The sequence below is a fragment of the Penaeus japonicus genome, unplaced genomic scaffold (assembly GCF_977035675.1).
Source record: "Penaeus japonicus unplaced genomic scaffold, GWHDUDI00000001_assembly GWHDUDI00000021, whole genome shotgun sequence".
In the NCBI taxonomy this organism is placed as follows: Eukaryota; Metazoa; Arthropoda; class Malacostraca; order Decapoda; family Penaeidae; genus Penaeus; species Penaeus japonicus.
This window is the reverse complement of record NW_028234423.1, coordinates 29854450-29866949: the sequence shown is the minus strand read 5'-3', so window position 1 is coordinate 29866949 and position 12500 is coordinate 29854450. Positions and strand designations below refer to the sequence as shown.

At 35.7% G+C, this 12500-nt stretch overlaps 1 protein-coding gene across 2 annotated transcripts in view; it reads left to right on the top strand.

Annotated features, from left to right (window-relative positions):
* The window catches only part of Ids (iduronate 2-sulfatase), an 11024-nt gene extending 1830 nt beyond the window's left edge, over positions 1-9194 (top strand). For both annotated transcript variants that reach the window (XM_042999371.2, XM_042999373.2), the window contains exons 3-9: positions 1-115; positions 2195-2372; positions 3081-3223; positions 5325-5505; positions 6275-6437; positions 7530-7648; positions 7755-9194. The exon at positions 1-115 is cut by the window's left edge and continues 49 nt beyond it. In XM_042999371.2, the coding sequence (XP_042855305.2) occupies positions 1-115; positions 2195-2372; positions 3081-3223; positions 5325-5505; positions 6275-6437; positions 7530-7648; positions 7755-8641 (1786 nt within the window). In that variant the 3' untranslated portion in view covers positions 8642-9194. The remainder of the gene's footprint in view (positions 116-2194; positions 2373-3080; positions 3224-5324; positions 5506-6274; positions 6438-7529; positions 7649-7754) is intronic.
* The last annotated feature ends 3306 nt before the right edge of the window (positions 9195-12500 follow it).

Genomic DNA, 12500 nt, shown 5'->3' with positions numbered 1-12500 from the left:
TGTGGTGGATGACCTGCGGCCAAGTCTCGGCTGCTATGGGGACCCAGTGGCCTTGACTCCAAATATTGATGCTTTGGCTCGTAAAGGAATCCTCTTCACAAAGGCTTTTGCACAAGTAATTTTTATTCAGATTATTAATCTTATAAGTAACAGAGGGACAGTAGGTCCAGAAACTCTCTGTTAGAGTCTGGACATTTATTTTATTTTAGGCATGAGGTGTGTACTTTGTATCTTCTTATGTAAGCATCTTTAAATAGGATATCCTGCTGTTATAAACATTATTAGGGTTACAAAGGTGGGGAAAGTTTCTAGGAGTTTAAAAAACTTTGCAGGAATCTTTCTGGAAATATACAGAGGGACTTTAGGAAGTTGCCAGGAATTTTCAAGTACTTTTGATTATATCTTTTTAGCAAATGGACCTCTTTTTTTTATGGAAGGCAATTCAACACTACTTGATGTACGTTTGTAAACACACACACCAAACTGCCTAATGAGTTATGTAGATGATGGCAATTATAAGGTGTAGTAGAAAAAAATAAATCAATAAAAATCATCAAGTGTAATACTGATATGAATTTTGAACATTGATATGGATATAATTTTTTTTTGCTTTGTTTTTAAACTTTCTATATCCACTAGGATCTCAAATTTCAACTTTTTCTTTTAAACTGAGGGTCTCAAGAGAGTGATTTCTTTCTTATCCAGAAATGTATGTGTTCATTTTGGTGTATTTACTGTTGTACTATACTATACTGTACTCTACTTTGCTATTACTCTATTTTACTACCAGAATTATCCTTTATTTAGAGATTGACCTAGTTTTGCTGAAAGATTTATAAGTAATACAGCTTTCTGAAAGAAAAAACAACAACATGGCTTCTGCAGTATATTTATATGGAAAAAAGATGATTTCTGATGTTTATCACAATTTATATACTGAAATAATAATTTGCAAAGTACCTAGTAAGTTATATAAAGAAATTTCCATTTTAAACCTATAAAGTTTCAATCAAATTTTCTGAGAGAAGCCACAATATATATTATTTGACAAAAAATTTAATGTAAAATCTTCCTAAATCTTATTCAAAGTGCCACATTGATAATATTGATGGATTGCACATTATTTGTTTCTACCATTTATTGTAGTTTTCTTCAATGCTGAATAATTATAGTCACAGTATTGGCAGTAATGAGAGTGACATAGTGTCAGACAGTTGCTGGACAAGTGCCATTCATTGCTCTAGCAAAAGCCAAAAAACCTTCACCATGTATTTTTTGGTGATTTATTATCAGACAAGGAACCATTCAAAGCTTTAGTCTACCAGAAGATCTGTGTTGGAGACAGTTGGCCAACCTGGATATAAGGAGGGTCATAGTGAACAGAGCCACCCAGAGGCTGCACAAGATTTTTTATTCACATGATATCAAGATTATTTTTGGTTATATTGTTATTGTCCATGTTTAACATGGTATACTATATTCCTTGCTTTACCCAGGTATCCATTCCAATATCATCTTTATAGTTGGTCAGTGTTACCAGATGGTACTATAGAATGACAATACACATTATATAAAGTCCATGGTTACTAACAATTTAGTAATATTCAGTTATTCTTGCATTGTATAAGGAATCAGCTAAGATAAAGCATCTTACTAATAACTACAAAAGATGTATTTAGTTAACTTTGATTTCCATAAATAACTGATAACATTTTGTACAATTAAGAAAGGTCCTGATTATTCCCATAAATTTCCAAAATTTCCAAGGAGAGTCTTTGGCCTCAAAATACCAGAGAATTTTGCAACCCTAGATATTATTATTACAGGAGGAGAGTATGGTCCTAAAAAAAAAAAAGAAAAAAGAAATTATAATGTTTATTTTTTATCAGCTGTATCAATACATTCTCACCTGGACCCTACCATCTCTAACTCATAATTAAGATCACTTGAAAAATGCAAATGCTTGTGAAAATTTTCTAATCAGAATCACTTATTCGTTCACTTCTACAAATATTTGATGTAATTCGTGGGATACCCTATATTGATGATGTGCTACACAAAATATCTGGCACTGACACTATCATAAGGATGCAATTTCAACTCGATGCATTACAAGTACAAAATTTGACTAGCTGCCTTTTACTGGAATTGTATAACTTTAGAAAATATTGAGATATTCCATCTTCCATTTCAGCAAGCTCTTTGTGGACCAAGTCGCACCTCTTTTCTCACGTCTAGGAGGCCAGATACCACAAAATTATATGATGTGCATTCCTACTGGAGGAACCATGCTGGGAACTTCACGACGTTGCCTCAGTATTTCAAGGAACATGGTTACCACACTGTTTCTGCCGGGAAAGTTTTCCACCCAGGTTGGTATCATGACGAGAAATGGTATGTTTGAGTTTGTCAGGTTTTGTTTGCTCTTTTGGTAATTGGTCATGTGCAAAGTATAGATTGTTAAGATCTTTATTTATTCTGAACTCATGTTATGTAAGTAAAATTGGCATTGGTATAGAAAACAAGCAAAGAAAAAAGAAAAAGAAAAGAAATTGTAAAATAGCAAATATGAATTGCATTTTTAAAAAACTTATTTCATTAGGAATGCCATTCGTCATTCAGGTCTCATATTTTCACTTCTCATAATACTGGCTCCATGAATACCTAATTTCAGCATAAAAAGAGTTATGTTGCTCATTCTTATTTCATATCCGACAATGGATTACATATAACAGGAAATTTGCAAACTTTCGGTAGAAATGTATTAGAAACTAAATTTATTAAAAAGTTAATTTAGTGTATGTCAAGATGACAGACTCAAAAGCTGTGTCTGGGTCATGCAGGTTGGGTGTCTAGACCATCCTTTTTTTTTTTTATAAAGATAATCATACATATCTTGTCTGGGGAGTGGGACACTATGCATGGGCCACATGACAAGGGTAGATTTCTTATTAGCATGCTTTGGCATACTTTTTATTGTTCATATAATAGCTGGATTACATGTAAATATATAGTGCTCTACATATGAAAATCTTGAACTTGAAAAGGTAACAGGATATATTTTGTCTTTCTTATTATAGGCATTGTGAGTAACAAAAGTGATGACCAACCCTACAGCTGGTCTGAGACACCCTATCATCCACCAACACAGGCTTTTAAACAGGACCCAGTGTGCTTAGGTCCTGACGGCGGATTGTACACCAACATCTATTGTCCTGTTCAGGTATTACTTTTACCTGTGAAAGTTGTTAATGGAAAGTTGTTTATGAATTAGGGATAACATTAACACCAGTAAGTAGGTCAGAGTATGTCATTTATATGAAAGTTGGGTTTGGCAAACGAGTTTAGAAGAAAGTTAATGAAATACACGGAAATATTAATTGTTCTCAGAGCTTAATAATGAAAAAAATATCAACATACAGATGATGAAAAAATGTAACAAATATTGTAGTGTGTAAAGTGTAGCAAATATTTTATCATACCAATAACACAATTTTAAAAGATAAGGAATGAAAAGCCCCAAGCTTCTGTACCCTCATCTAAATTTCTTGTTGGACTTATTCAAACAAGATTGAATATCTAACTTGATATTCAGTTGTTTGGTTAATAGCAGCATTTCTAGAGTGACCAACTAATAATTAAGTGCTCATAGAATTATGAATATGTCTGTGAAATAGGCTTAACCCATTAGCAGCGGATGGCATGATTTGCTGCAAAGGCAGAGTCGGTCATAGAAGCGGATGGCATCGTACCAGACAATGTAAACCAGCCATCCTACTGCATAAATATTCATTTAAAACCACGGCCAATGGGTTAAATGCAATAGGTTTAAGTGCCAAATAGTGGTTCCCCCTAGGGGGTCATATATTAATATTGCATACCTGAAGTTTGTTTTTTATCTCTATTGATATTATTATCATTTCTAACATTAATCAATATTACTATCAGTATTATCATTACTATCATAATGTAATAACCATAATATTGACAAAACAAACCATTTTTTTGTGAAAATTCAAGGAATGAGGTAAACAGGTAAGGTCAGGTACACTTGCTTATTGACTACTTGGTAACTAAGCCATTGTGGAGTTATCTATGTATATATACATGTATGTATACATATACTCTGTTGTCACTGGGTTAAGTACTAGCCGTGAAGAATTGACTCTTTTCCAAAAAGGAAATATCATGGCAAAAATAGAAAAAAGGAGAAGCTCATAGCTCAACTAAAGATCATAATTTTTCACTCTTCAGTGAGAGAATATACCTCTCTGTCATTATATTATCATTGAGGCTGTGTGAATGAGAAACTCTTCATAGAGATTGAAAAGTGCATTTATCATATGGGAGGTACAACATATAAGGATTAAAATAATGGGAGCAAGGAGGGTCAGAAGAAGCATGATCTGATTTTAAAGAAAATGTTGTAAAATAAAGAGGAGAGATCAGTGTTGCCCGAACTTCAGTTGATCATGTACCCCTTAAGCCTCTGCATTACCAACCCCATATCCCTTGTACTTTCTATTAGTATTACTGTATTGCATCACCATGGCCATCATTACCCACAATACTATGGCCCTCACCAATCATTTAACCAAGCCATTACAACCCACTGAGTCACCACAACTCTTACGGCACACCATCATTGTCATCACCACTCTGACCACCTTAGAGGTATGCTCACCCTAGTTTGGGAATCTCTGAACTAAATGCTGTTCCATGAAGGGAGATGTTGAAATAGATAATAACATATAGCAAGGATATGTGTAGAACATGAATAATGTTGAGCAAACCCACCCTCACACCATGAGTAGTTATATTCTATAATAGAATGCAAATATTTTTACCACCATTTATGTCAGGGTACAGGGGGCCTGTTAGAGAAGTGTGCCTTTTATAATTACATGACAGAATTATTGGGAGTGCATATACAGTACATATGTTATGATGTAGATAAGGTAGATGAGCATGAGAATATGTCAGATAATTGGTGTGGGTGAATACAGAAATTAAGAGCCATATGCTAAAGAAAGATTCAGCATCAAATCATTTGTACCTCTCTTAACCCATTGGCAGTGGATGGCATGATTTGCTGCAAAGGCAGAGTCGGTCATAGATGCGGATGGCACTGTGCCAGACATGTAAACCAGCCATCCTACTGCACAAACATTTATTTAATACTGCAACAAATGAGTTAAAAAACTCCTTTGCACTTCTAGCAATTGATACCATCAGTCAACAATAAGTTATGACCTGAGAATTGAGTAGATATTCACAGAATACCAACAGGACACAACATGCTTAAGATATTTACTGCCTTGCAGGTTGAACAGCAGCCAGGTGGATCATTGCCTGATATACAGACTACAGAATTTGCCACATCTTGGTTGCAGGAATGGGCACTAAAACAAGAATCTGGAAATGGTCATGAAAAACAGCCATTTTTCCTTGCTGTTGGCTATCATAAACCCCATATTCCTCTGAAGTTTCCTTTGAAATTCCTGGGTTAGTGAATGTGTAAAATATAGATATTTTTTTTAATGACTTCTTCATCAACCCATTGCGGACAGGGTGCCTAATGACATAACTGGCAGTTGGACCGGGTGGCCTACGACACTAGTGGCACTGACTAAAAATTAGATGGACAGAGAAAGCGTTTTCTCTTCCCTATGGGTAGCGCAGACTAGTCCAAACAATATTTTTCCATAGATCCATCACAAAATATGGGTGTAGGCTGACTTTGAAACCCTGCAACTGAAGCTAGCATGGTTACAGCCATAATACTTCATGACTGTGTGCACGCTTAACTGTGAGCAGATCCCGATTTCACGTAATGTAGGCCTAATCGGTACCGTCATGTATGTCATGACACCCGTACTCAGTGGGTTAGAATAAGTGAATAAGTAGATTTGTTGAATGCATGGAAATTGCAATTCATTAATAAATTTTGTTTTCTGTATTTACATATCTGTTATTGATAAAACACATTGTTATTTCCCATGAGTAAAATTTTGAAACAAGTATTATAGTTAAACCATTCATAATTTGATTTCAGTATAATGTTCTTTGGCCATATGTTGTGTTTTTGTTGTAATTCAGTTTAATGATAAAGGCTTGCTGTAACCTTGTGAATGGACTATTATAAAACATATATGATTATGCATATACATGTAACTTTGCCTTATTTATGCAGATGTGATATTCTGTTATACAGAGTATTCCATATGATTTTCTGTTGGATAACATTAAAGGATTTTATTTACAAATATTTCAGATGCATATCCTATTGCAAACATGCCGCTTGCCCCAAACAGGAAGCGACCTCCAGGTCTACCCACAGTTGCATGGAATCCTTGGAATGACCTCAGGCGGCGACATGACATAAATGCACTCAATGTGTCCTATCCGTATGGTCCAATACCGGATTCTTACGCAAGGTTAGTGTAAGATCAATGAACTTGAGAGTCTCGCCTTTTTAAATCTATGTAGTATAATTCATATGAATATGCATATAGTAATCTAATATGAATAGGAATATGCATATAGAAATCTAATATGAATATGAATATGCATATAGTAATAGAGATAACTTCTAGTATGTACATTACAGATGTCCTGTGTCGAAGATTTAGGATCTAGATTAAAATGCCTCCTGTTTGTAGTATATTCAAGTTCAATCTTAATCCCTTCTGTACTGAAATTATGGATGTTATGCAAGTGGACATGGCCTAAAAACATCCATTCTATACTCGATCTGTGACGATTGTATACGTGCACCACCTTCAGTTGAATGGCAGCATATAGGACTTGGGGATTCTCAGAAAGACTGATTATAATGACCTGGTGATTGAAATAAGTCTATTTTAAGTTATCAGTCATGAAGTTTGATGTCATAACAGGCATGAGCTTTTACCAATGGTTGGTTGGTTAGTAGGATGTAGCAGTTTTTAGACCAATTACACTTTCTTTTTCTGTGTGAAGCAAATCATATCTTCTGGTGATTAATGGTTGCCATACACCCTATGGGTTACCTGAGGTAGTGTCCAGGATCATTATTTTTCTTTTGTAATAGCCTCTTTGTTTATTCATAATCATTATGTGATGAATTATCTTATATTATTATTTTTTTACTAGTAAGATTTTGTGTTTATGTGATCATCTGTATGAAAACAAATCACAGAGTGAATAGTGTGGATGTGGTGATAACATATACAATATCCCTTACATCATGGGAGGGAAATGGTTAACATGTTATTACACAGCAACTTTTTGCTTATATTGTGGGGAGAATGTTGGTAAAGAAAAGCTAATCTAAAGTATGTGGTTCTATAAGTATTAAAAAGGCTTTCTGTAAGTATTAAGGAATAAGATATCAAATATCTGTATCACAGTTTTATTTGTTTAGATGCCATCATTCATCATTATGTACGTCGATTCATAAATTTGTTTCAGAGAGTAAATATGAAAATGCCTTTTTACTATCGATCATATTCTTCATTTTACTGATTTATTTTTCTTTTGTCTTCCAGGTACATAAGACAGGGTTACTATGGTGCCACCACATACACCGACTCCCTTGTGGGTGATCTTCTAGCCACAGTCAGCAGTCTTTTTCCAGACACTGTGGTTGCTCTCATCGGAGACCATGGTGAGGATCCACTTGTATCTTAGGGTTATTGTGATTTGATTCACCGTACTTTATACACATTTTTATTATGAGATTGAAAGCAAGTTATTTCTCTTTTTTATTACAGGCTGGGCTCTTGGTGAACATCAGGAATGGTCAAAGTTTAGCAATTTCGAAGTTGCAACAAAAGTCCCATTCATTGTTGCTAGATTAAATCGTCAGTCAGCCCCTCTGTTCAATGGTTTTAGCAAAATCTTTAAGAAGACAAACAGCATTTATATGCACCCTTCCTTTGACAATTTGCATTTTTCTACTTTGTATAAAACCCAGTTGAAATCAAGGTTATCAGATAAGCCAGAAATGAGCTCCTTCAGAAGAAAGAGTGTATGGAAGTCTTCATCCTTGGACAATAGAAGTCCTCATATACATAATGGTCTGGTAGAGTTAGTTGACCTGTTTCCGACGCTGGTAGACTTGGCTGGAATATCTGCTCTTTTCCCTTGCCCTGATGATTCAAGGAAGATTAAGGTTTGTACTGAAGGTAGTAGCCTGTCTCCACTTATCAAGCAAATCTGGGACTTGGATCTTAGCCCATATTCTAATAAAACACAGCCAAGAAGAACACTTCGAGGGGAAGACTCCTCCAAAACTAGAATGAAAGTAAAGGCTGCAGATAAACTACAAGGAAAGAAAGCTGCATTTAGTCAGTACCCTCGACCAGGCCTCCAACCATCCGTAGAACCTGACTCTGACCAACCTCGACTGCATGAAATCAAGGTCATGGGCTATTCTATGAGGACTAATCGTTATAGGTACACAGTTTGGCTCAAATTTAACAATGTCACATTCCTGCCTGATTGGGACCATATTGTTTCAGAAGAACTCTATGACCACAAAGTTGACCCAGATGAGAACTTTAATCTTTGCCGGAAGAAGGTTTATAGACACAAGAAGAAGCATCTTAAAAGGATCTTTATTCAAGGTTGGAGACGGTCAGCCCCTTCAACGAGATGAAGGAAGAATTATTTACAAGAATAAGAAGAAGTGTATTAAAAGGATCTTTATTCATGGTTGGAGACAATCGGCTCACTTGTTGAGATGAAACAAGAATTCATTTTTCGCTCTTTAGTTCACAGTCAACCACATTTCCGACTTGAAAATTCCACAGGGCTAATTAGCAGGTGCATTTTTTTCAACAATACATTAATCAGTTAAAAGTTGTGTCTGTATTGTAGATTATTACTAGGTCTGGAGGGAAAAATGTATTGAAAAATGGACTAATTTTATATAAGTAAATGTATTCGTACTGAAAAAATGTATCTGATTATCTTTTTATGTTGGAACTTAAATGAGTCATATTGTATATGAAAAAATAACCTGTTTATATACTGCTTAGATTCTGAGAATGTTTCTGAATTCATAATGCATGTTTTAGACTGCTTTAAGGTATAAAAAAAACTCCTTCATGGCCATCTCTATGTTGATGATGAATATATAAAGTTTTTTTATACTAATCCAGGTGACCGGTGCAACCACCTAGATTCTATATTAATAAGAATACTGTTTACATCTGTGTATCATTCCCCTTTGATATGAAACGTGTTCAGATTTGTGACTGAAATATGATTCTGGTATAGATACAAGGAAACACACACACACACACACACTCACTTGGATGAGAGAATAATAGTGATGGTGAGAGAGAGAGAGAGAGAGAGAGAGAGAGAGAGAGAGAGAGAGAGAGAGAGAGAGAGAGAGAGAGAGAGAGAGAGAGAGAGAGAGAGAGAGAGAGAGAGAGAGAGAGAGAGAGAGAGAGAGAGAGAGAGAGAGAGAGATAAACATGTACATGAGCGGGCATGGGCGTGTATATAAGATAAATGTTTATGCTCACTAGAATAAACCAAGAGGTAGTGAGCTAGTTCGAGGGATGCTTAGGGAGGGATCTGTTAATACTATGCTATACAAGGTCATGCGTGTTTTAGAGGTTATTGGTGGTCTCCTGACTAAATACCCCCTCCCCCCCTTTCCACCAAGATACACTAAAATCAATAGGTGGGGATATCTGACTATACCTCTCTCAAATAATATTTCCCAGTCAAGACAACGGCCCTTTATCCCCGGAGGCGAAGGAACCCCTGGTTACGACGGCGATCAGGGTGTTCTGGATCAGAGGGTGTTAAAAATATCTGGTTAGACCCAGGCCGCTTTACGATGATGAACCTTTGCACATACAATGGAAGGACTTTGAGAACAGAATCTGATCTTCTGACATTGCTAGAGGAACTTTAAAAAGAATGTTAGGGAATTCTACAACGAAAGAGCAGCTTCTGTAACACTGAAATGAAACGAAAGATAGGAAAGATAGGAAAAGGGAAGACGGGGAAACCTCAGTTGGGAACCATGGGATAGGTACCAGAAATAAGAGAGAAACTCGAAAAAGACCTAATAGAAAAAGAACATGGAAATCACCATTCGGCATTAAAAACGTCGGCAGCGACCATAGAACGGTTAGAAGACAGAATAAGCTCATACAGAAGCCACTCGTTAATCTGACTAACATGAAGAATAGAGTGACAGAGTATAGTCTTAATATCCGAAAAAGAGACATGAAAATGACATCAATCAGAGACAAAATAGAATTAGCAGAATTAACCAAAACGATAAATAATAATAAGAAAGATGTGCGCTAGTTTTACATACCACAAGTAAATCATTATGAAAGTATCTACTTCTGATAAATATAAAGTCAAAAGATCAATATCAAGCTATAAGTTATAACAAAACATCCAAATGGAATGACTTGTCCAGAAGTAGATGCCTCGCACGACCTGACTAGTTACGATCATATCTCACCACGTAGATGTGACTCTAGTAACTAGCCGACCTCGAATTCCATCTTCGTAGGATTTAGGAAGCACCTGCCGGAGGCCAATTGGGAGGCGGGCCTTGAATAGTGGCAGCTACCCCTCGAGCAGTCTAAACTCTGCCCCTCAAGTATAACCCATTATCTCGTGAGTGGCAACATTAATTCATCATATCGCATATATTTAGAATACCTTAGACATACACTCAGAGACAGACTTCAGGGCACGCTTGGACTCACTTCAACTCATGCTTCGAGGACAGAGAGGATCCGAAAGTCAGTCCTTGGCTAAAAGGTAGAAGTGGCATCTAGGCGTTTGTTGACGTACTAACATTATTCTGCATTATTGTCACGTGTTTTATCTTAGTGTTCTTTGACATATATATATATATATATATATATATATATATATATATATATATATATATACATATATATATTTGATATTTCCTTATCATTGCTCGTAGGTCTTAGCTCTTATCTATTGTGTATATTTCGTGCCTAAATGTGTTTGTATATAATGCTGCAAATCGTGATTTATGAGATATTGATATTGACGTGATAAGTGTTTCATGATCGCCAACCTTAATCCTTGTGTAGAGTAGAAATCTTATCTTTATCATATACCTTTCAAATATAGGATGTTGCAACAGAAACACTACCCTCTCTCTCTCTCTCTCTCTCTCACACGCACACACACACACACACACACTATTTTTTAATTTACTTAACACACAATTTGACAAATCAGGTAATCTGATTAAAAAAAAAAAGGTAATCAATAAATATCTAAATGCCGGTAAGCATTAGAAAAAATATATATAATCTGTAAAAAAATACACCCCCAAAAAGAAAAAATGAAATAGGAAATGCATATCCAAAGATCTACTGGCAACCCCAAAAGCACTTAAAAAGTTCATAGGAACTTGAAAAAGTACCCTTACAATCCATTCCTTCAGCCGAATTGATTAGCGTGTCTATTGGGTTATCACGTCATGTCATCCTCACTTCTTTCAGACTTACTATCTCTCTTTCGCATATGGTTCAAGACGAATAGACCTATTGGCACTAGATTGATATCAGATTGATATATAACATACACACATACTTGCATATGTATACATATATACACACACACACACACACACACACACATATATATAGTTAATGTATATATATATATATATATATATATATATATATATATATATATATGTATATATATATATATATATATATTTATATATACATACACACACACACATATATATATATATGTATATATATATATATATATATATATATATATATATATATATATATATATAAGGACAAGGCTATGCGAATTATACTCGGTTGCCCAATGACTGCCAAAGTTCTGGTCATGAGGAAAGAATTAGATCTCCCCACAATCCACAGTCGTATTACCCAAATTAATACCGTTCTTGGTACTAGAATCTTGCAGCTCCTACCCAAGTCACAGATCTCCCAAGCTCTGGCAAATGAGATCAGTCACAGAATCAGGTTTCCTCGGCCTCGATATTCCAATCTAATACACTCCAGCTTAGAATGGAAAGCCAAAACTGCCTAGACCATCCTCAGCTTCAATGTGTGGAGCATTGATGCTCTTAATATCTCAGAAACCAAACTATCTGCAGCTTGGCATAGAGCTCATGTACATGTCCACATTGATAAACTGTCAGTACCTAAATCCATGACTTTGACATCAGAACTGAAGTCTTATTACCTGAAGTATATAGAAGATATCCTCCATCCTCTTGATGGTGAACCCCCACTTGCAATCTACTGTGATGCCTCCACTGATCCTCATGGAGCAGCTGGGATTGGAGTCTTAATTTCCGACATTTCTTATAGCGAAAGTGTGCGGATTTCAGAATGGGCAAGCACAACTGATGCTGAATCATTAGCCATATACCATGCCATAAAGGAAGATAGTGAACAGGGGCGCCACCTGGCTGTCTTTTCTAACAGACAGGATACACTCTATAG